Source organism: Columba livia, chromosome 7 (assembly GCF_036013475.1).
Source record: "Columba livia isolate bColLiv1 breed racing homer chromosome 7, bColLiv1.pat.W.v2, whole genome shotgun sequence".
NCBI lineage: Eukaryota > Metazoa > Chordata > Aves > Columbiformes > Columbidae > Columba > Columba livia.
In genome coordinates, this window is record NC_088608.1 from 30785960 (window position 1) to 30811255 (window position 25296).

The following is a 25296-nucleotide window of genomic DNA, read 5'->3' on the forward strand; positions in this document are numbered from 1 at the left end:
TTATGCAAAGAATAAGAAAATCGTAGTGGAAAGAGGAACTTTTTGCTTCCCTGAAGTACTGTGTTTCTCTAGATTGTCCAAACTATTCCAGGTTTCTTCTTTTTATATACCTAATTCTGTTTAAATTCTGCCATAATATTTGTCCACTCTTGGTATTTCTGTGTCAACATTTTAGTTACCTGATTTATTTAATTCCAAAGTATGCTAATGTCATGACAGAAAAACAACTAACCTGATGGTAAAAAGCACACCTGTGTGTTCTGGTTTTGAACCTGAGCTGCAGATGAATCACGCTGTACAGCAGATAGGCATTGCTAAATTGCTGAGTACAAAGATGCATTGTGTGACTCACTTGCTGTGTTTCTACTACCATTATAAACTCTGAGAGCACTTGATGAATAACAGAAAGTAAAGAATGAATTCATCCATGTTTCACTCTGTAACCATCTATTATAAATACTGAGCCAAATTCTGCCTCCAGATACACACAGCTCTCATTGAAGCCTGCCCACTGTATTTATTTTTAAAGATAAAAGCACTTCTGTTACTTTCACAGAGGACTTCTGTGACACAGTCCATTGTAAGGATGTGAATATCCCTCCTCAAGAGCTTCAAGTGAAGCACGGAGTGTCTGCCTGGAATGGGGAAGGGCACTTTGGGGATCCAGAACAGCCTCCAAACTGCAGCGGAGGCATAATAGCCATTACGTTCATCCCAGGGATCTTCAGAACTGCATTCCCCACGCTCGAGTCTTGTGTAACCCTCTCACTCCCTGCTGAGGCACGGGGCTCTTCTCCTGGGTGACCCAGGGACTGAGCTGCTGAAGCTGATGGGCAGGTTCCTGCTGCTCGTGGGGCATGCTGTCAGGTTCAAAGAGCACTGGATTGATGGGGAAAGCCTTGAGTAGTGGTTTTGGGGTTTTATTTTTTCTTTTTTTCCTGAGCTTCCTCAGGGGATATAGTTGGGAATGCCTCCTATTTTTCCCAGAACAGGCTCTGTTCTCAGACCCTGAATGTTGATGGCATTGGATGTGTGCTACTCCCTCCTGTAGAGAGGGAGAAGTTTGTCCCGTGGCCTCATGTTGTGGAAAGACAGGGATCAGAAAACGTTCTCTAGTGTGGTGCTGTTAACAGACAATAAAGGCAGAGGGTTATCTCTTTGGTATGTTGGTGATGGTCTGATGGTCTTTGTCCAGTTTGGGCTCTCTCCTCTATAATTACCCCATCAGCTCTTCTGGTGTGATTTGAGATGGTTACATTAAGGCTTTTGCTGGATATGCAGATGCCTCACTGATGAGTGTCCCATCAGGGTAACGGAGGAGGGGAAGGCAAAGAGCCGTGGAGGGTGTTTACTATTTCTGTGGTGGATTGAGGCATGTCTTATTGACACCAAGCTTTGTGAATACCACTCAGCCCACCGTTTTCATTACAGCTCAGAGGAAATGCTGGGCTTCAAGTTTCACCTCCTCCTACAGTCTTTATGCAATTAGTTTTTGGGGCGGAACTACAGTTTGAGTCACATATTTATAGTGAATGAAATCTAATTTTCATGATTCACCATGATTTTTTAAATTTTAAAATAGCTCTAAAAACCTTTATTATTAAACGATAATATCAGATCAGAATGGGGTTATCGATTGTGAATGATTATCTGCCAAATAACAATAGCTTTTTCTCATGTTCACAGGTTTTCTGCAAACTGACCTGACTCTGTGGAAACTGTTTGTTTGGTTTTTTTTTCTGGTTTGTTTGTTTGGGTCATGTTAAATGTTTGAAGAATATATGCACCATCCACTTTTGTGCCTTCTTTTCTAGAGTGCTCAGCCTCTGTGATACCTGGCTGCCTGACTGTGTTCAACTGTTTTCTTTTCAGGGTGTGTGTGGGGTGGTTCAGTGTGGCACGTTCTTTTGGAAAAGGCCTGCTGATTTTCACTTTGAAGTAGCTAGCTGAAGTCAAACCTTCCTCTCCCCCCCAGCCCCGAGGTTATTTTAGCATCAAAACACAGATTGCCATGTGTTGTCTTCCTAGGTTTCCGTACTGAGGAGCTACTGCTACGTTTTTCTGTGACGAATAGCCAAAGCCTATGGCTTGTGCAGTGGCTTCTTTTCCTGGCTTGGACAAATGAGAGCTAATTAACAGGAGTGAAATACATGTGAAGTAGCAAGTAATTATTAGTTTTGTTTATGAATAAATACTAATAGTCATAAGAGAATGCAAATACTTGTGTGGGAAACAACTGTTCCCCACAGGCTGTTTTGGACTAAAAGGGAATGAGTGTGAATGTTCACAAAACAGCAAGTAAGAAGGGATATAAACAGGGTCAAATAGCACATATGTTTAGGAACTTGGTGAATGTTCTCAAATGTGGTTTCTGTCATGGGTGGCAGCAGATTGCACATGTTGCAGAGGACAGATCAACCTGCAGTTCTGTGCGCAAAGAGCACCTGCTACTTACAACTGCAGTGCAAATTGCAGTAGCAGCTTCACTTCTTTTAGCCGTTGCAGTGTTCTTCCCTGTGTCACCCCGGAAGGTGTCATTGTGGTATGGTGACCGATTCACTTCTCATGAAATGGGTCAACATTTAACTGTAATTAATGAGTTAAAATCAGGTTAACGGAAGAGCAGCCCTCAAGAAACTGCTGCTAATAATTGCAAGGCACGTGGGAGTCAGGGAGGACCTGACCCGTAATTCTTACCACTTGTGGTTTGGTTAGGTTTTAAAGCAGTTTGCTCACACCCGGGAAAGACAAGCAGAGACACTTCTGCATTTAAACCCTCTCTCCTCTGCCAGATGTGAGTTTCCCTGGCAGCGCTGCTGGTAAGATGCCTGTGCTGCAGCTGATCACTGCCTGCCAACCGCGGCACAATCCCCGCCTCAGAGCTAATCTCTCCTGCTAATGTCGTTACAGGCCAAGCGGTGAAGGCCAGGAAACATGGCAGAGGATAGGAAGGAGGAAGCCAAGGCACCGCACTGGACTTCAGGTCAGCTAACAGAGGCTTCTTCGCACCCACATTCCCCTGAAATTAAGGAACAGGGCGGCGCAGGTGCTGGACTGGTCAGAAGTGCCAATGGATTTCCCTACCGAGAGGATGAGGAACCAGGGCTGGGTGGCCATGAGCAGCCGGGGACGTACACTTGCACCAAAGAGAACGGGATCAACGGAGAGCTGTCGGCAGGGGACAGGGAGACCGCAGGTAACACGCCTTGATGCTCCACTGTGAAACAGGGGGCTCTGCAGACTGTGGAATGATGTTTCTCCAAGGGGAAAAGTTAGCTGGTGCCAAGTGTGGCCCGGGGCACAGGAGAGCCAGCATGAGGGAGTGTGTGCCTTGGAAGGGCACTAGCTCTTCACAGCAAGGGCTCGTGTCTTCATTGAGGTCTGCACAGCTTGCATCCTTACCCAGGATCCTGGGCAGCGCTCTGAGAAATCTTCAAGAAAGGCATGATGATGGTGCCTTAGTGAGTCCTGGTAGATGGGACAGGGTCATGTCTCTGGGGACGAGAGAACAGGCTGGTGTAGAGTAACCACTCAGCTCCTCTGGGCTGGGAGGGAGTAGGAAACGCTCAGCTGTTGTGCGCAGATAACTCATGTTGCTCTTGCATGTGTTTGTGTGTGTGTGAAGGATGGGTTCTCCTGTTATTGCTCACATGTAACACTACCTTCTTGAAATCACCAGCTATCTGCAGAATAATGTGTTGCTCAATCTGACATGGAGTACCACAATTCAGCGTCAGCATTAGTTCACCCTTGCCCAGGCATATTTCACTGTATACTCATTGGGGCTTTGTCTGTTTGTAAACTATGTTAGGATTTTAGGATTCAGCTTGTTATTTGGAAAAAAAAAAAGTGTGACTGTGTCAAAATGAAATATGCAAAGCAAGTTTCCTGTTTTAGAAGTAAATGCTAATTCTCTCTGTGCAGAGTTCCCACTTTAAATCCCCAATGCACAGTGCAAGAAGAATTTCTCTTGTACAGACACAACTGCCCTTGATGCATCCATCCATGCATATGCTAAGGAGATCTTTCTAGCAATGTTTGTTGGCTGCTGACAGCATTTGAAGATGCTATCCATAATTTCTCAGTAGCTGGAGAATTTTAAGGCTCTTGTACCCTATAGTCATTTCATAAGCAATTGTGCTGGAAAGAAAAGTAAATGGGTTTAGATTTTGAGAGTTTTTTCCTGTGGACAGCCAAAACTTGAAAGCCAAAGGTAGAAGAAATCCTGTGTAAGCATTCAGATGATTGTCTGGGGAGATGATAAAAAGGTCTCATCTCTTTGCTGTAACCCAACTTTGTGCTATGTTTAGCCAGCAAATAAACAGGAGCAGATGTGCAGGAATCATAGAGGTAAGATGCTGCAGTTCTCGGGGGCTGGCATGGGCTGAGGGAAGACTGAGCACATGTCTCTTCTTTGTCATAAACTTGTCATACAATCATGAGCAAGTCCCACTCATAAATGTGGAGAAGTGGGACTAACTTTACGGGATAAAGAGGAATTTCCTCTCCTTGGAAAGGGAGGAGAGAAATTGTTTTCTCAGGCTTTCTCAAACTCGGATCCTGAGTGGTCATCAGTGTCTGGGAGAGTCCTGAACATTTAATTGAGGATTTTACAACTAATGGGTGAGAGGAAGCAGGATCCCACTGCTGCCCATCAGTGCATGTTGTAGTGAATTTTTGTGTTGTTTTTTGAGGCAAGGGGTTAAACAGTGGAACAAATAAAATGAGGCAGTATGGTCTAGAGGAGGCAGCAGGACTGGAGACAGACACTTGACAAGGGAACAGAACTGCTTTTGATCACAATGAAAGTTGCTTCGATCACCACTTTGTGGTCTCGTTTCTTCCCCCTTTGCTTTTTTTCTCTCATTGTCTACTAGATTGCAAGATCTCTGGTGTAGGGATTTGTTCATACATACAGTTTTTGTTTGGGAGTCCTAATATAGCTTATCTTGTGACATCTTTCTTTGTTATTGAACACCAGAAAAGTCCCGAAGCTTTTTACCTTCATGCATGAATTCCTAGCTCTCTGGAAACTTATGCACTGCACACTCACACACTGACTAATCCTGCATTTTATTAATGCAATAAACCGTCTTAGGATACTTAAGATATACTTTTAATAATTTTTCTCTTTTTGGAGGAGAAACCTGTTGGCAACTTACTCTGATGACAGAAAGGAACAGAGACGTGTATTGCCATTTTACACAAGTATTTACTAGCTGGATATGCTTAATACATTGTGAAGCAGGAAGTTTAGAGGTGGATTTTTGATATTTGATTCAGAGTCTGATCTTGAAATCAGGATTGTCATTTGCCACCAAATTCTGTCATCTTTCCTCTGTTTGTCTGCTTGTAAATCTTAACTGCAGTGGGATGCTGTATCAGGCAGGGTTTGAAAATGCCACTCTGATATACATAATTACCAATAATGTGAACCGTTCAATCATTTGTAGTAGCTTACTGACTCCAAACAGCTGAGGAGAAATGCACAGGAAGCCAAGGTGAACTGAGATAATTAAGCCAAACTGTGAATTTGAGTGGATTTACAAGGTTTTTATTTTCCCTGGTGCAAGTCCAGCACCATAACATAGGAAGAGCTCTGACTTCTCAGACCTTGTGTTGCAGTCCCTAAATCCCCAGCGATTGCACCAACCAGCTCATCCACAGCAGAGCACTAGTATAAACAGGGCATTTCCCAGGCAGCTGCCCATTGCCCCATCCCTGCTGATGACAGCTGTTATGTTTCGAGGCATTTCACCTAAGGAAGATGTCTGGCAACTGACTAACCCTGGAGCTGGGATTTAGTCACAAAATGGGCCTCCCCTAGGGAGAGGCATTCTGCAGCAGTGCGATAGTCCCTTCAGGGCACAGCAAAGCAGCAGGGCACCCATCTGCAGGGCTTGTGCTGTAAAATCTGAGGGCTGTGTGTTAAGGGGAAGGTTAGAGTCAGGCCACCGGGACAAAGGCACCCTCTGCTAACGCTGACTGATGCAGAGGTGAGGGGTGGTAATGGGGGAGGAAATAACAGTTCTTGCCAAAATGTATCCGGTCCATCACTGCAAATGACCTTTTTAGGTTTGCACTGTTAAAATTTGCCTTCCAGTATATATATGTCTCTCCCTCTCTTGACGTATGTCTAGGAGTTATCGAGCCTGACCTCAATTTTGGAATCCTCTGAATCTGGCTGTTGTGTTGCCTTTGATTGATCTGTCTCGGTATTGCACTGGTAATGGCTGCATTATGGAGACACATCAATGCCCTCCTTTCAAACGGACCGATGGGAACGTGGGAGAGTGCACAGCGCAGTGGGCAGGGCAGCCTCGGGGCCTGATCCGGCATCCACTGAAGTCACGGGCAAATATGTGCGAGAGAATAGGCTGGGTGTTTTGGCATAGCCCATAGGAAGCTGCTACAGATGTGATATAATTAAGGGTGGTAAAGCAGCTATTCCTTTTTATATGTATTTGTCTGTATATACACTATTTATATATGTACTTCAGCTGCCCCTGGCAGACCAGCTCAGTCCTGCTCCATCCTCAGCTCCACGCCTCTGCCAGTTGTGGTCCCACGCTGCTCCCAAAGAGCTCTTGAAGACACTGTCCCTTTGGGGTGGTCTGCAGCATCCCACAGCTTGACGTCCATTGAGTTTCAATGTGTTGTCCTTGATCCATGCCTGTCCATGCCCTTTCTCACATCAACACACACACACAGAGCATCTTTGGTGAGGATTTTGGACATACTGAGAGGGGAGGGTGAGATCTGTAGCTCTCATCAAGTCAAACATTTTCATGTCACGTGAGATGTGTGCTGCAAAGGAGGTGTGACAGAGTAATCTTCAGAAACTCACTCTGAAGTGGGCTGACGTGGAAAGCTTTGGATTGGACTCCATGGTAGAGCACAGGATGTGTTTGACTTATAAAGAAATATGAGAGTGGCAGCTTTTGCTTGCTGAAAAGTCATGGTCAACTGACTGGGAGGAAGCACTGAGTAGCAGTACAGATGCACTGCAGCATTCTCTGGGAAGCAACAATTCAACACAATCCATCGTATTTGATTTGCAAACATCAAGCTGCAAAGGTTTGTTTTTTGACACTTAAAATGCATTTATTTTTCTTTTCAGTACTGTGAATACTAACCTGTCAAGTCTATATAATGAGGGGTAAAAGTAGTTAGATGCATTGTGAAGCATCTTTTACGATATGTGTTTATGTGCAGTGACTCGGCTTGACTGAGTGCTTTCTTCATTATATGCCAAGTTCAGGTTTATAATTGGAAGGGGGTTGGATTATCCACACAGTTATTTTATGAATTAATTTTTTGACAGATGAAGGGAAAGGATTTCCTGAAATCCTGTTCATAGAGCCTCGGGACAGTGGCTCTGTCCTGGTGTCAGTCAATGTTAAGGACAGTAACTTGTCCTGCCAGAGTGACAAACGGAGCCCCATTAATTGGCAGAGTACCCAAACCATGTGGAATGTGAAGAGACTGGCAGAAAATTGTAGCAGAGTTCCTGACACAGCACAGAGGACTGACTGCAGGTTGAGTGCTCCTGCCTTGTGTTTCAGGGCCCTTGAGTCATAGGAAAGGTGGGTGAGAAGCAGCCCATAACAGGTAAGTGTGAGAGGCCAGGATTTTTGATGACTGGGGGGACTGAGAGACTGGAATGTGTTAGTCTATCAGTGGAACAGAAAGAGGGAGGACCTCTAGACCTGTGAAGGGGAATGAAGAAGTGTAAGCATTGAGCTGATGGATGAAGTGAGGGGCTGAGGTGTGGTGGGGGAGCAGACCCAGCAGTGGGAGAGTTATGAGAGGTGAGGAGCAGAGACCTGGTGATACGAAAACTGTGAGGGAGCGAAGTGGGAGCAGGAAGTGGCAGGGAAAGAAGGAAAAATTGAAGATAAAGTAAGGACAGTAGAAAGAGGTTTGATTTTCTCCATTCATCCTGAGTCGACACAGCTTTTGCATGGTGGTGGATATTACTCCAGAGAGGAGGGGATTCAGACAGCGGGAATAACACAGTCTGCAGGGAACAACTGGGGAGAGAAGTGGGAAGGGGCAAATCACGTTACAGCCCTGAATGTATTATAATTTATCCCAGTTCAGCCATTTGTTTTAGGCTTTGTTCAGACAGACTAAATGGACAACTCCAATAAAGCCATTCCTTTGACCAGCTACTCTTTGAATGAGCATATTTAAACAAGCTGCAGGGAATGTCAGTCTGAAAGTCTGCCCTGGCATATCCAGTAAATACTTGAGTAGAGGTGGGGAGTCCCTTTGGGCTGCCTATGCAAGAAAACCATGTTGAAGACAGAAACTCTATGTGTTTCAGCCACCTGGCAGTGCTTCAAAGAAATTATCTGTATCCTATCATCATCCATAGCCTTGTCTTGTAGTAGCCAGTCTCCCGGTAGAGAGAATCTTGTTCACAGCCCTCCCCACCACTGTGCTGTTAGAAAACCACCATGATGCTTAGTTCTGGTGGTTCAGGGCACTCAGCCAGTGGGGGCCAAGACAGGTGCTGTGATGGTGGGTTGCGCAGGGGCAGGATGGCAGCTCTGTGCACGGGGTCAGTAAACATGACAGCCTCTCCAGGCTGAAACTGCACTGAGTCATCGCTTGGTCCCGTGGTGCCTTAATGGGTTTTTCAGCCCCTAGTGACTTCTCATTTAATCTTCTTTCCCTTTGTGAGATTTTCTCTTTCTCTCTCTCTTGCCATACAAGTAATTATAGTCAGATGGCACTGCCAGTAAACATACAAACAGGCCTTCTTTGTATGGAGGCCTTTTTAGTCTATCCTTCCAACAGGACTGCTTTGTCAGAGCTTTTCTTTTCGTTTGGCTGTTTATACTGGCTGTCCTGCTGCTGCCCATGCTCTCCTGGAGTCGCAAGAGCCTCCCACAAACCCCCTGAACGCCAGTTCCCCAAAGGAGCCTCCCAGCCTTGTTGTCAGATGTGCCTTTTCAGCAAGCTATGTGTCTTGGGCAACACAAAGTTCACAGAAGGATGTAGAATCAATGACATTCAAAGATGAATGTGATTGCTGTGTTTATCTCATTTCAGTAGTTTATTTTACAAAGCTGGAGGAATGCATCTTACCATGCCATTGATGGCTCCCATGGGAAAGAAGCTGTTAATTAGCCATTTTGATTTCCTTCCCTTTGCCCAGGAAATGTGACAGTAATTACTGCACACTATCATCTTAGCTAATTTAGATACAGGCAAACATACCAGACTTCTGAAACTTTTCTTCTCTATGTTAAGAGTAATACAAGTGTCATTTTCTGGGACACATTATTGGAAAATTTAGACATGTTCAAATTATGTTGCTGAAGATGGCATAGGTGGAGGCAGCAGAGCCTCTTTGGGGCGCTTGTAGAAAATATTCTTTTTACCATTCTCTGTTAAGCTTGCTGTACAGATCCTTCTCAGTTGTTCTTCTGCAGAAGACTGGGAATGAAGCCAGAGAAATTCTGTCTTTTCCCATGTGTCCCCTACGCCCTGCTGTCTTCTCCCTGACTCCAAATATTCAATAACTGCTGCAGAGACCAGTCTCTGCAGGTTTGTGGCTGGCACTATCAGTTACTAAACCCAGTGAGACATCCCATTTTGTCCAACCATAACGTCTCTGAGAGACTGGCTCTGCTCTCCTGTGTCCTCTTGGGACTTGAGAGATCAGTTAATCCATGATTTAAATGTATTGGTGGGAGCTGGAGGGTCTGGCCCAGTTTTGGGCAGTGCAAGCATGCAAAAATTATTGCCTGAAAGGGAGTGGGCTGAGATAACCCAGTGTGCAGGTGACATTGCCTCCCACGGCTGGGAGTTAGACACCTGGAGAAGTTCAGCAATTAGGCTCTTTTATCTCTAAAGCTCCTCTGATAGTGCCTGTGTGTGGTTCAGGTTCACTTTTGACAACTGTATCTCAAACCAGATGCAGTGACAATATTGGAGTGAACTTCGGCATTGTGCCGCGTCAGTGTTGAATCTGGCCAAGAGAAGGCATCAACAGGCCATTTCCTTTGGGCTTCCTGCTGATGTTTTGATTCACGTTGATGTTTTCTTGTTAGGATATGAGCGTCGTAAGAGGGAATTGCATAGGCAGCTACGCTTCCTTAAGGAGTAAGAGCGAAACGCCGGTGAGTGTGTTGGCCTGGCAACCAGCACTCGCTTGGTGCCGTCAGCATTCTCAGAAAATGTAATCAATAACAACCTCAGAGATGCAACACAGAGCAATGAGGCTGGGATATGGAGGAAATATCTTTCATAACATGTTGTTCCAGCCACACTGGTAATGCAGACTGTACACCATGAGCACGGTTTATCAAAGTTTCCTTTTGAAAACATCTGCAGCCCCTCTTGGGGGGTTGCTGCAGCCAGGATAGCTATTGCTTCGGAAGGATGAATATGCCATCAAATACAGAACACATCCTGGGAGATGAATTTTTGCTTTTGTGTCCTCTTTTTTATGGACAAAAATTTGCCATATGTCTGTTAGTCTCTGCCATTCCTCCCCACCACCCATTTGGTTGCCTGCTCTGATGGAAGCTGTAAATGCAGTCTTTGCTGTTTCTGTGGGCTGGATCTCAACCCCCCAGTACTGGCATTAGCTGAGTGACTGGTGGGGCAGTTGTGTCCAGAGCCATGTTCTAAATTGTCGCCTGTTGTGCTGGGGTCCTTGTCAGCATACGGTAGGAGACAGCTTGTGCATTTAGGAATTATGTTGGCAAGGCTTGTAAAAGCCAGGAGAGAAGGCAGACAGGTGTGAAGAGACTTGTCCCACGTCACTCAGGAGGGCTGCGACACAGCCCTGTGCAGGGTATGTGGTGCCTCTGCAGGCTCCTGTCCTCTGGACTTGGCTCAGCTTGCCCCGTGCAGAGATGCAGAGTGCTTCAGCAGCTCTTCCCTGTCACATCCGAAGGGAAGCCATCAGGCTCTCCATCCCCAGGATGGCAGCATGGAGGATATGCAGGAGCACTGGGCAATATTTGGCAGTGGGCAGAGGTCTTTGTGTTTGCAGCTGCAAGGTGGTATCTCTGGGGACTGCCAGCATATAATTTTCCATTCCAGCTTTTATCCAGGAATATTTCGAGGAAGGTTCATTACCAAACAACAGAGCCTTGTTTTGTGGACACACAGCTGCTCTTGTTTTGAACAGAACTGAAATGGCAGCTTCTTTTCCGAAGTCACCTTGAAAGGGAAGGGAAGCAGCAGGTTCTTAGGTGACAGCCCGGGATGTGCCGCTGGGCATTGCCCACCTCATTTCCTGGCCCCCTGCCTTGTGCACAGGCAATTATCAGCCCTCAGGGTCTCACGCTGTGGAGCAGCAGAGCCCGGAGCTGTGGTCATTATCCCGCTCACCCCCACACTTCACAAATCTGTTCTTCCCTTTTTCTAATGACGGAAGCTCAGGTGTGTGGTTTGGTGATTACCCAGTGGAAGGCACAGCTCCCCGCCATCCCCAGATATATCTGATGGCGACACGTCCTCCTGGCACATGGGCTGGGCATCAGTCCTTCCACAGGCAGCTGGGTGCAGGTGCTTAACCTTTGGTGGGGAGGAGGTAGGTACCATCAGATCGCTTACACAAACCAGAGTCACACAGATATTCTGCTGTTCCTGCAAGGACTGCCAGGCGTTGCTGATTTCTTTTTTCCGTGTTGCCATGCCAACATGTCCGTTTGTGGAGTGAGATCTCTCTTTACGCTCTGCAGAGAGAAAGTACGTAGCCTGGAAGCTTATTTAGCATTCAAGGGTGCACAGCCTCCCTGTACCAGCTCTGAGCTGCAGCCAGGCTGTCTGACAAAAGAAAGGAGGATTTATTTTTTTCCCCTTTTCCTCTAGCGTTTGCTTCTCAAGGTTAAGGCAGACAGGGTAGATGGGGTGAGAGACTGGGGAACTTCATAATGGAGAACTCACTCTGCTGTCCTCACAGAGGCATGACTTTGGTGTGTATTTATGGTGCAATATACATATGTGAGAAAGATACATGCAAATTTATTAGTTTGACTAACCCTGATGAACTACTCTATATTAAAATTGGAAGGAAAAGGCAATCTGTGTTTTAACTCAAGGAAAGAACTCAAAGGAAAGATTAGCAGGAAGCCAGGGACAGCCCCCTGTCCTTCCCTGCTGTTTTAGTCTGTGAGGTTACAACATAGAGAAAGAAAACATCTCTTCTCATGCTATATATTCGTATCCTGAGTAAGGACAGCAAAATCTAGTAGGTACTTGTGTTTTAGTTTGGGTTTTTCCGTTTTGTGGAGTTGCTACTGGTAGATTAACTGCTCACTTTAAATTAAATCCCTATAATGATCATTAATACAGGTTTGCTTGCCTTTGCCAGCTGAAGGGATGGAAAGCAGCATAAAGCAGCTGGCGTTAGCTGGCAGATGAGCACTGATAATCCAGTGGCTGACCCTACCAGCTGTGAAAAGGTTGATCTGGAAATTCAAAGGCAAGACTTACTGAGAGGACTACGTGCTGGTTTTGACTCTGTCATTTGTTCCTTGGGAGGTGCTGAGCAACACATTTACGTTTTCCTGTGCAGTTTCACAGACTGACTGTAGAGCAGAGTCAGTGGTGCTTGGAAAACCTATTCTGAGAAATGCAGATTTAGAAATTCAGTTTTCATTCTTTTTGGGGCTTTGTTGTTACTGTGGATGCAAAACAACATGCAAAACGTGCAGGAAACTAAGGGCACTCCAGCTGTGTACTCACATGTGAGCCCTTCTCCTGTGTGTGCAAAATACCTGGCCAAAACTTGAATACTTTATTTTCATGCAGTATATGGAAAATAGCTGAGATATCATTATCTCCAAGGCAGGAAAGCCTATTAACTGTTTTCCAGAGAGCCATTTTCACTCAGGACTGAGTAGGTTGAATGCTTCATGGAAATCAGTTTCACTTGGAGCCACTATATACATTGGGAGAGAAGAATAAACCTCAGATATTTCACTTTTTTGTTCCTGTTTCTTTCCTTGAGACTTATTCATAGTGATATATGATCACTTCAGTACAGCTCCCAGCAACCCATATAGCCTATGGCAGTTATGATAAAACTAATTTACAGTCTGGTCCTCCATCCATGCAGACTATGCATCTCGCGAGACAGATACGTTAATAAAGCAGAGCAGAAGCATCAGCTGCCAGTGCTGCATAGATGTGGCTGTCTTGCTGACGTACCCGAACTGTTTTCATACATAGCCTTGCACCATATATGAGAGAAGGAAAAGGCTTCAACTGTGACTATTGCTTTTTATCCCAAAGCCAGGGTATGTGCCAAATCCAGGGTAACTCAGCCTGCACAGGTGGTTGGTGAGCTGTGAAGGGAACTAATCCTTAGTTGTTCTGTCCAAGCTGCTTTGTCTTTCCTCTCACTGTCATCCTTTCTCTCTATTTAATAATATATTATCCTTGGAAACAATTGCTCTGTCAGCTCTTCCTTCTTTTCCTTTCTTTTATCGCTTACGTTGCCTCTGTGGTTTTGGTTTTTTTAGTTTTACTTTTTTTCTTTCTTGTTTTCTCTATGTACTCCCAGCTTTATCCCAACAATCCAGTGTAGCTCCTCGAATTTCCACAGCTGCTTCTCATTTGCTATACACTTGAGAGCCTTTGGATGCAGACCTCTCTGCCAGTGGCTGCAGTGACCTAAACTCTGGTCTCAGCTCTCCCCACAGCACCCGGATGTCCCCACCGCTGTGGCTGCAGAAGCTTGCAGGTATTTAAGTGTCCAGAGAAGACAGGTCTGTCAAAAAAAGTGCAAGAGGTAGTTCAGAAGTTGCAAGGTGCACTGAGGGCCTTTATATGCATGTTTTACACCTTCCTTCTGCAAGATTAGGAGCACATTTCTCTTTCCTAATCCCTTTGCACACCTAGAGGTGTGGGCCAGTAGTCTCCAGGGGTGGGCAGGCAGGGCACAGGAGCAGGTTGTGTGAGCAATCAGGGATGATTCCCGGTCACAGAGGGTGACGGGCAGAGAGGTGGTTCCCGTCCATTGGGGCAGTGCCAGAAGCAGGTAGAGGTGGCAGAACTGCTGAGCAGGGCTGAGAACTGCTCTGCAAATCTACCCGCGTCATCACCTCTGTGGGACTTGGTTAATTTGTATGTGACGTGGGACCTGTTCTGCTCTGCCTGTAAGTGGGAGCACATGTTCATTTGTAAGTACACAATTGCCATTCCCCGCGTTTGGCAGGAGAAACACACCTGTCTTGGTAGGGCAGGGCTGAGCTGGGAAGAGGTTACCTGTGCAGGTCTTGCTACAGGGCAGAGCTGGCTGGTTAAGGGGGTTGGGCTGGCAGCGTGAGCCCTGGGGTGAACAGGTGAGTGGTATTGAGTGGTATTGCTGTGTTTCCTGTGTCACCATATCCCCTGATAGGATGAACCAAAACTGTTGTATTGACAGATTGGTCTTCAGTCCTTCTGACCAAGCATGACTAGAAATTCCACACAACACGTGCATGGGTTAATGTTAATTTTAAACTTAAATTCAGCGGAGTTCATGTAACATACTTTGAATTCTTTCGTAAAAACATCACAGGAAACTCCATAAAAGGTGTTGAAAATTGCCTCAAAAAGGACATAAAAATGAACCTTAAGGGACATGTCACCTCCTGCTGTAGGTGGCTGAAGCTCAATTGACTTCTGTGGACTGTTCTCCCATTTATATTAAAAGAGAAATAATTAGTTCTAGAAAGTCTGTTTATTTAAAATCTTAACGTGTACTGAAGTTCCACACAAATACTGATTTAAAGTACGTTACCTATTATGTCTATTTACTCACACTCAAAGGATTAAGTATCTGGTTCTTTGTTTAGAAGCTGGAGTGGTTTCTTCCGCCTGAGTCCTGAGGAGTCCATGTTTTAAAGAAAGACGGATATAGCTGCTTCATGTGTGCAAGTGATATTTTTAGCCGTTCGCAAGTCCTGGGAAAGGCAGTGGGACCTCACTGCATTGCCCTGGCTGAGGGTCTGGTGCTGTCTGCTTCAATATTGCATGCTAGTTGTAAATTGTGTTGTCAATGCATCAGACAAAACAGAACCGATTAGCTTTTCCCACCTCTGACTTGGCTGGGAAATGCTGACAGTAGTAAATATTTTGTTCCAGGCAATAGACTTAAGAAGATAGGACTCAAGGGATGCACAGGGAGCAAGTATTTGCCGTAATGAGGGCTCATTTTAAAAGCATTGCTTTATTGTGCTGACATCTGTATGACTCCTGTTTAACAGATTTCCTACTTCAGGGGGTGTGTGGGGAGGGGGTACTCATTCTTTGGTGTTTTGTTTTGCAGCTGCTAGACAGTGCAGCAGAGGCCTGTGCCTGATGAATGTGCACCAGGGCATGCTCAGAGCTGGAGGAGCAGCTTGCTGGAGCTTTCTGAATTGCTCCTGGCTCCTAGCACAAGTTCGGTCTGGATTTTGCCACTTGCTTGCCTTGGAGATTTGGGCAGTCTGTCCAGCTCCCTTGCTGAAGGAGGTGATCATGAAAATGCAGTCAGGGCAGTGGAGGTGAAGTACAAGCAGAAGGTGTGGAAGTGGTCCAAGGGCAGGCAGCCCGACCCCCGTGAAGCTGCATTCCTGGATGCTTAGAGCAGCCGGGGGTGCACAGACAAGCTGTCCTCCAGCCTCCCGTTTGTACCAGAGCACCACCAGTCCCACACAGCTCAGCTGCAGCCACACCACCAGCTTTGCACCAGATATATTCTGTTGCAAAGCAGGTATGTTAAGGGGCTGGATAATGGTGATTCAGATTGAGAAGCTTGAGTTTAAGGAGAAGTTAAGAGGGGCTTTTGAACACCTGAAGTACCCTAAAACACAGATGCTTAAGCCATTTGCTGTGGAGCTCACCAGGGTGTGAAGCTGCCGTGTCATGTATCCAGCTGTAGCTCCCCTGTATGTGCTCTTCTGACATAGTCACTGCAATTCATCTTTCCCCAAAGGCGGTCTGAATGTTCATACCTTTGAGATTCAATGCATTAAATAATCAAAGCTCTTTCCTTCCTGAAACACAAGCCTTTTCTGACCCATTCAGTTGGTTAGATGGTCAGTCCTGGTGATGAATCTGTCACTATCCTCATTGATGCTACAGTAGCTTAAAGTCAACGAGTTTATTAGGGAAATTATACTTGTCAGTTGTGTTGTGGTTTCATTTAATTTAAAAGCTGATGTTCCCAGTATTTGCCTTCATACCTCCTGCCAATTACTGTTGATATTGCCAACATCCAGATCAAGGACCTACTTACACCAAAATATTTACACTCACAAAAGCCATTTGAGAGCAAATATTTGAATTCTGTAAAGATATGTTGCTCCTTTTTTCTTCAATTGCAAGCGCTAATCTGTTGGCATTATTTGGATTTTATATAACTTATTCATACTGCTTTGATTGCTGCTGTGCATTTCTCTTTCAATCCGAGTGCAAAAGGCAGTAGTTAAGAGTTGTCACGATCCCAGTGATAAAGTTGAAGATGGGTCTGTTTTTTCCATCAGAAATGTCACTGGGTGAAGCCCAGGTCTTTTTAGCCCTGTGCTTCAGCAGTCTTGACTGAAACAAGAGCCCACCAGCTTCCAGGAGAGTTAAGCGTGAATTCAGGACCTGTCCTTGGGGGACTGGCTAATGCCTCTAAACAAATCGAATAGCTATTTGGTTTATAGTCCTGCTGCACTCCGAATTGCAGTTCCCCGGGGGTAAAAATATCCATAGGTCCTGCTTGCTTTTTAAATTGTAGAGATAGCAAATAGCCTCTTTGTATCTTTCCTTTCTGCAGGAATATATTTGGGGTATTTTGCCTCACTAAGCAGGTTGTTCTGTGCTTTTGTTGTTGACTGAATTCCAGTGTGCCAACAATTAGTGCTGGTTACTGTGGAAACTGCTCTGCACCCCACCGAGGATTTTGACAGGCACATTTTGACTGAAATTGCTTTGTTTTCCCAATTCTGCAAGGACACATGTAGCTAATGCTTTTGCTGTGCTCTGCTGCTGTTCCCTCCCTAAAATGCAGCAAAATTAGTGAAACATACTATTTTATCCTTTCTATCTGTTTGCATCTTTCTTTATCCCTGTTTTAGCCTCAGTGCTCCAGGAGCGTTAATTACCCTTTGCCTTAACTGAGCTCACTGGTAATTTTCTTGGTAGGTGTCTGAGGGGTGACATTGTGAATGCATGTGAAGTTTTGACACAATTTTCAGTCTCCTCCTCTCTGTCCCTCCTTCCTGTCATCCCTTTCCTTTGGTTTTCTCCTGGAGCATTTGTTGTGCCATGTGGTTCCAGCACGTTAAACTTTGTTTATACCTTAAACAAGTTCTGCTTTACAGAGACCAGATGGCATCTTCCATGGCTATGGCAAACTAGATCTGCTGCCACCGTAGTGGTATCAGAGCTGTTGGCAAAAAGAGTGGGGGGTGATGCTGCTCCAGTCTGGGAAGAGCGTCCCAGTGAAATTGTGGGGATGTGAAATGCTTTTTCTTTTTAGGAGGAGCTGTCCCTGTTGCTGTGAACTGGGTGCTCAGGTGGGAAGAAGCAATAGATAGTTGGGCTGAGTGAACTGGCTGAATGGGAGTAATGAAACATAAGCAACTACAGTTGGGGAAGGAGAATAAGAGATGGGGAGACGAACTGTGGTCTGAGCGGGGCAGCTCTGGCCTGAGAAATCACTGATGCTGTTATGTGAGGTGACGAGCTGGCTGTTCACCAGGGAGAGCTGTACCAGCCCCAATTCCTCAACCAGCAGGATCCCTGCAGGATCACTGGGGCACATACCTGTAAGGCAGGAAGAAGCTGTGAGTCCTGCCCAAAGGTCCTCCTGTCAAAAACAATCAGCAGAATAATAATACAGCATTGCACAGAGGGGCAGGAGGGAGAGACAAGGCATTAAAAGGTACTGCTGGATGAGGGCTATCAGGGGCAAATGCCTGGGCAGTTTCATCTGGGAAGTGGAGTTGAGAGCAAACTCATCTCCTCCGTGAATTGAGCCTGAGGTCATGGTAGGTTGGAAGAGAAAAAGTACCTGAGGCTGAAGGAAAAACATTGAAAAGGGCACAAAGGGAACAGACACCACACATCACTGCAGAGATGTGTCACAGATCTAATTTTTGCTCTTGCCTTTATAGTTGTCAATTATTTCTAACAGTTTTCTGGAAATATTTGTTGAAAGCTCAGACACCTTTTTTAAAGACACTTGCCACCATCTGTACGTCTGTTTCTGGGGTTGGTAAACCTGTGTGTTAAAAAACTTAATGGACTGGAGAGGTTTCCTGGGAAATGAAAGTATTGTAGGTAATGGATTCAGGTGTCAGTGGAGACATCTGCAGTCCATTGAAAACTGCAGCAGCAGCAGTAAGAAATGAAGGAGAGCTTTGAAGCAACATCTTGACCTTCTACAGGGTCTCATTGCAGATCCACTGTTGCCGTGCTTTGGCATGTAACCCCACTTAGCAGCCCCTGGTTGAGTCTCTGTCCGTGAAAGGGAACTCTTGGGCATCTGGATGACACCTACTGTAGTTTAAACATCGGTGCCAGAGCAAGCTGTGCTGGCGACTGGGCAGCTGTTGTGCCCTTGGGTGTGCTTATGGGGAGGGCAGCAGCTTATGGAGGCACGAGACCACCTAAACTCAGCAAAGAGGAAAGGGTGCAGCTCTCCATCAGTGGCTGGTTCAGCATCTCCTGCGCATCCCAGTACTGTGAAAGGGTTTGTGTCCCTGACTTATCTGTGGGGCAGGGAGACTCCAGATGCCTTGATTTGGTATGCTGGGGGTGGGATTTGTAGAAGAATTGGGCTAGCTTCCAAAACCAAGATCAGAGATTGCTTACTGGTTTGAGTTTTAGATTTGGTTTAAACTAGCTTTGTACCCAAGACAGATGCCTGCCCTCTCAGTGGGGACTGACCTGAGAGCCCTGTTGGAGCTCAGCCTGAAGTGACAGCCTTTAGGGGAGTGGTGGAAAGGCCATTCCTGGGTCTATTAGCTCCTGGCCTCTTGGCTCAGCCTGCTCATTATCAGGGAGCTTTTGGAAGCTCATGCTGAAGAACTTTCACAATGTCTCCTCTCTGTTCTGGACATCACATTTGAGGACAACCTGTTCTTTTGGGTACCACATTCCTTGAAATCAGTCTGGGAGACTGTGTCTGTGTCCTGTATCATAAGTAGTTGACATCTTGGTAAAAAGAAGCAGCATGTTACTCTCTGTAAAATGCAAAGGAAAGCCATGTTGCTGTTCTTCATTGTACCAGAGTCTTTTCTGAAGCCAAGGTCCTTGTTGCCTTTAAGAAACACATATTTGGTGTTAATTGTCATTTGTTAGTGTCATTTTTGTGGGACAGAGTCAGACAACATTTACCTGCTTAAAGAGAGGGAAAATAAATCTTTACAAGCCAAACTAATTCTAATGAATCGAGAGCTTTTAGGCTGTGAAGAATTTGCCTGGCATCCAGGCTGGCTAACTCTGTTTCTTTTTTGTTGTTGTTTTTGTTCTTTATCATTAGGCTTCCTTGAACTTTAACTGAACCATAAGGAAACTATGAAGAGTCTCAATAGCTGTCCTGGGAGGATTTGACTTACCCATTGGATCTGCTATTTATAGTGTCCATTAGTACAAAAATGTCTGTCCTTTTGCAGCAGTCATGTATAGCAAAAGCATTGCTCTTCTGGCGAACTGCCTGTGCCTCCTGTGTCACCCAAAATATCCATCAAAAGAGTGTTTCAGAAGTGAGCCTTTCTTGATTAAAAAAATCCCAAGCAAACACCACCCCCTGAAACCCAGAGGCTATTCATATTATTTCCTTATTTTGCATAGCCTGAAATTGAAATTTCCATTTTTCAGGAGGCAGCCTTTCACCCCACAGCCATTTCTCCCTGTGGAACATAATCTTTATCCTGAGCAAATTAAATCAGGAAGAGAACTGAGAGCGCAAGAACTGTCTTCCAGCCTTGGAGAGAACCATTTGTACCCTAGAACTAGACTGGATGTGAACCGGTATAAATTCTGTAACAAAGGAGACCATTTTAATAGGGATTTGTGTTACCTTGCTGGGAGGAGGTTTGCAGTAGCTTGGGTGATGGAGATCAGGTGAGTGAGTGGGTTTCCTTTGGATATGCTCCAGGTTAGTAAATCCGCTATACATTTGCATATTCTGTATCTGAAAAATTAATCTGAGCCTTTTCTTAAATTTGCATGTGAAAGTAAGCTTAAAAGATTGGTTTTCCTAACAGTCTTTCTAATGAAGTCCTGATTTGTTCTTCTGAGCTAACAATACAGACTTGATGACCTTACTTTTGTCAGTAGTGTTGTGATTAGAAGATTCATGGAAATTTTGACAGAAGGGTCACGTGTTGCATCCTTCAGGCATAAAGTGGTGGTGGCTGTCGGCGTGGGGTCTTCTGGAGCTGTGGTCCTCTGCCAAGCTCTGTGCCGTTCTGCATGCTCACCAAAGCTGTCAGGGTGATACACTTTCCTGTTCTGAAAGAACAGAACCTGAACAGGGATATACCGAGTATCAAAGGATGCTTTATGGAAGAGCAGCTTGTTTCCTACCCATGTGTCCCATCTGTGCAGGGTGCTACAGCAAACCCGCGGTGTGGCGTGATGTGGGAGAGGGCACCACGTGTCGCAGGAGGAGGGTGGGCCAAGCCGTGGGTTCATTCTCCCAGCTTTTCGGATATCGCTTGTGCTTTGCAGTCTGCATGTGCCTTACAACACAGGGAATTGTCAGGATCTGTAGTGATTCCAGGGACTGTTTGTGTCCAGTCCACCACTCTGCAATAGCAGCACCATGTGATGGTGATGGAGGGTCTGTGAGGTATCTGCTCTGTTTTTCTCACAAGAGGAAGGAACCAGGAGGTGCCGAGAAGCACCCCCAGCACCCATGGAAACAGGAGAAATTCGAAAAGCCCCAAAATGAGGTGCAGGCACCTGAAAGGCAGCTGGGAAGTCTGAGCTTTAAATCAATAACCTGGTTCCTTGGTCCATAGGACTAGCCACATGCATGACTTGATTTATGGGGCTAGGGTACTCGAATTGATCTACTTAACAACAAAGTGAAGTTTTGTCTCATACTAGGGGCATCTATAGAGAAACAGAGCTGTCATATGCAGTCTGCTGCTAATACAGGCATCTATTAATATATCATATGCAGTCCCTTTTTGTAAACATATCAAGCTCTATCTCAAAACGAGTTTTTTTTCCTGCTATGTGGAAGACTGCCAGAACTTCACACCCCTGATAGTAGGAAAGCAGCGTCTTCAGATTTCTAGTCTGAATTTATCCCTGGTGAGTTTATTATTCTCTGGCCAATAAGTTTTTAAATCAGCTTATTTTTTTCATCACTTGGTAGTTGTTCTGACATATTCATCCATCTACTCTTGCTATTGGCTGCAGTCAAAAAAACTGGCAGTCACTGCCCTCCTGGTGACCAGTCAGGAGGGAAGCGAATTGTAAGATATAAATACCAACAATTATGAATGTTCTTTACCAGTGGCTGGGGGTTTTTTTAACATCTTATTACATAGTTTGTGCAAAAGAGAAATTAACGTAGCACTTTGTTTTTAGAGAAACACGACTGTGAAAGTCAAGTAACTCACATCTGTGCTTTTTGGGAGAAAAAAGCCAGCTTTTCTGAAGGACAAACAAAGAGCAATAACTTTCCATTAAAAGTACAGATGAATTCTGCAAGAGTACTGACTATGAGAAGAAATCATCATTATTTATCTAATGGAGAGTGCCTCTTGTTAGGGTGGTTGCTGCGAAGTTACATATAGAGCATTGATTTAAATATACTTCCCCTTCCCAGCCGGTCCCTGCCTGAAGGACACAGTAATGGGTGAGCAGAGAGTTTTTGTTTCTGCCCTGGGGATGGTGATTAATGGGGCTCTGTGTCTCCTGCCATTACAAAACTCTATCTCTGGGTGAGGTGGGGAGCAGCACTGAAATTCTTGCTCTGTTTTCAGGTGTGGACCCACAGCTGTACAGCTTGCTGCCTTTCCCAGGGCTCAGCTCCATGTTGAGTCCCAGCATCTACATTTGAAACAACTCTTAGCCAGTGCTCAGAAATAGTTGGAAAAGGAAAGGGATTTATTTCCACCAAGTTTGGCTATGAGAGGGAGGAATATGTTGATTAATGAGCAAGGGAGAGGGGGCTAATACACAGATTAAAAAAATGAAACCCTTTTTCTCTGAATTCTTTTGTAGATGGTTCTGCTGGACCAACTCTTTAAGTCCTTGATTTGCTAGATCAGAGATGCCTGAACTGCCCTTAGGGCAGGAAACCTTTCTGGTTACTTCTGCATGCAGTTGTGTGCCTGGTGGCATTTCACTGTGCTTTTGAGTGTGTCTGGAGCCAAGATGAGATAAACTTTCTCAGTTTGGAAGCATTTGCTCTGTGAGTGGTCCCACCACCATCCTCCACTCACCAGAACACCTGGTTCCTCAGCCCCTATCAGATGTGCCACATGTTGAGGGTGATGGGGAAGAGCAAAGCAGGTCCTGTGGCTCCTGGGTCCGTCAAGCATGTGATGCCTCAGCCAGCTTCATACCGGTTCCCCTTCCCTGTGCCAAGCATGGCAAGAGTGAGCAGCCGGGAGCCCAGCTTGTGTCTATGACCAGGACCTGAGAGCCCACCCCACCAAACATCATCCTCTGCAGTCCCTCTGCGTGATATTCAGAGCTACCATATACATAAAGCTGTATGTTACAGTCTTAAAAGGAGTGGAGAGAACAGAGTACACATTTTAATCACACAAATGTTATTTGGCCCTTCTTTTGCAAGTCTCTCATCAACATAGATGTCTGCCTGCAAAGTGCCTTTAATGCATACTAACTGTGTGCTGGTGAGGAGGAAATATCATCTGAAGTGCATGTAAAAATGCAGCTAACTCCATCTATTACATGTCAAGAAATTCCATTACTCAGCAGGCTATTCTACCCCTGTTTGCAAAGTGCTACCTGCACAACGTTTCTAGACATTTAATAAATGATAATCTTAAAATTTTGCAGTTGTTGCACATTGTCGCTAACAGAAAGAACATTTAATAATGATGCTTTGTAAATCTTACTGTGAAGGCTGGAGTCCTGATTTTTATAAATACTCAGCGTTTTCCACTGAGATATTTGGAATATTTGAACCTTTTATTTTTTATGATTCGCTTATATTTCAGGAAAACAGGTGACCTTTTAAAATGGATTAAGTCAGCCTCCATTTTTTATTGTTTAAGCTAATCTTTATAATTTTAAACCACTGTTCTCAGCATACTTTTCTTCATTTTTCTCTAACTTTGGTGCTGCCACAGAAGAAGTGTCTGCGAGGATAGTGCAAGTAGTAACAGCTGAAGCTGTAGCAGTCCTGAAAGGCGAACAGGAAAAAGAAGCCCAGCACAAAGATCAGCCTGGACCTCTACCTTTAGGTAACACAAGAAGAATGTTCAAAGTATCCTTGTGTCTGCAAATGTTATATGTATGTATAAAACCCAGGTACTGCTGTGTATTCACGTAAGTTGTGGTCATAGATGAAGTGCAACACAACTGGATAAATGCTGGAATAATAGTGTTATGCTCATTGCCCCAGTTCTTCATGGCCCCGTGACTGTCTCGTTCACTGCTCTAACAGCAGTTCTCCACCTGGTTTCTGACACCTTGGTGATGCAGCTGTGAATGTAATAGGTGACAATAGTTTTGCCATCATGTTTGGTGGGACCCAGCAGCGCTCAAAGCCCCTTTGTGTTCAGCCATGTACAATGTGAGAGGGAAAGATTAATGTCTGAAGAGGCAAAGATTAGAGGAGAGGCATATAAAAAGAAAGTGAGGTTTAGCTGGTTGGGTGGTGGCTACTCAGAAAGGTAAAGGAGAGGCATCTCAACAGGGAACAGAGAGGAACAGGGCACACCAGTTGAGGGTGGAGAGAGTTTAGCAGACAGCCAGGGTGAGGGGAGATTGTGGGAGAGGGAGTTACATCAGGTGGAAGCAAATGCCAGTGGTGCAGACTGGGAATGGTACCACTGCCACTGGTTTGTGCTGTGCCCTGTCCTCCTTCTGGCTCCTTTGTGAAATGTCTCTCTGAATTACAAGTGTGTATGTGTATATATATTTAAAGGTAAGTGTACAGCCATTTTTACCTACAGTGCTTCATCCCTGCCAGGAAACTTCCACAGTAGCTTGAACATGTACACCAAGGGCCAGAGAAAGGCCATACTCTGTCCTGAGGCAGGGCAAGTCTTGCAAACCTGCCCCAGGATAAGTTCTGCTCAGCGCACATATGTTGTGGTCAGATCAAAATCATGCCTTGCGTTTTTTTCCCCACAGGCACTCTGCTTTGTTTGGTACAGTGGCTGGACCCTGCTTAGGAATGAATTAAAGTCTATGGTTTAACCCCAGCCAGCATCTAAGAACCATGCAGTGGGGTGAGGGAGAAAATCAGAAGACTAAAAGTGAGAAAACTCATGAGTTGAAATAAAGACAGTTTAATAAGTGAAGCAAAAGCCACATACACAAGTAAAGCAAAACAAGGAATTCATGCACTGCATTCCGTGGGCAGGCAGGTGTTCAGCCATCTCCAGGACAGCCAGGCCCCATCACATGTAACCATTACTTGGGAAGGCAAATACCATCACTCCAAATGTGCCCCCCTTTCTTTCTTCTTCCCTCGGCTTTTAATACTGAGCATGATGTCATATGGTGTGGAATATCCCTTTGGTCAGGTGGGGTCAGCTGTCCCAGCTGTGTTCCTTCCCAGGCTCTTGTGCACTCTCCATCTTCTTGTTGTCAGGACAGTATGAGGAGCTGAAAAGTCCTTAACTGCTTCGCAACAACTACAACAACAGTGTGTTATCCATGTTATTCTCATACTAAATCCAAAACATAGCACTATACCAACTACTAGGAAGAAAATTAACTCTATCCCAGCTGAAACCACAACAGTACTTGAGAATATTTGTTGGAAATTTGATTTCCAAGGTCTTTTGCTTTGTTGAACTTATTTTGAACTGCAGCAAGGACATGTGTTGCTTGGTAATTCTCTTCCTTATAGAGACTCAGTTTTATGTGAAACATCCCAATTCTTCATACATATTTAAGCACAGATTGCTTCACTGGAGCCTGGGTAAGGCAAAATTAGTTAGATAAGACATTTAAAAAAATTGTGAGAAGTATGTCTTCAGTGAGTAACTGTTCGTGTTGCAGTTCCTGTGGTCAGTGAGTGTTAAGTAAGTGCAGATAGAATTGCATTGTGATGAAAATATAATTACTCTGTCCTGGACAGCACATCTTAAGGACAAGTCACATAAGGGGCTCTTCAAAACCATACAGAAATCGATAGGAGGA

General features: G+C 45.1%; 1 protein-coding gene across 50 annotated transcripts in view; it reads left to right on the plus strand.

Moving 5' to 3' along the window:
- Positions 1-25296, plus strand: part of MAP2 (microtubule associated protein 2) — a 226947-nt gene that overhangs the window by 151578 nt on the left and 50073 nt on the right. For 49 of the 50 annotated variants that reach the window (XM_065068994.1, XM_065068995.1, XM_065069003.1 and 46 more), the window contains 2 exons: positions 2911-3196; positions 23271-23384. In XM_065068994.1, the coding sequence (XP_064925066.1) occupies positions 2935-3196; positions 23271-23384 (376 nt within the window). In that variant the 5' untranslated portion in view covers positions 2911-2934. The remainder of the gene's footprint in view (positions 1-2910; positions 3197-23270; positions 23385-25296) is intronic. The other variant, XM_065069002.1, reaches the window with a different exon arrangement.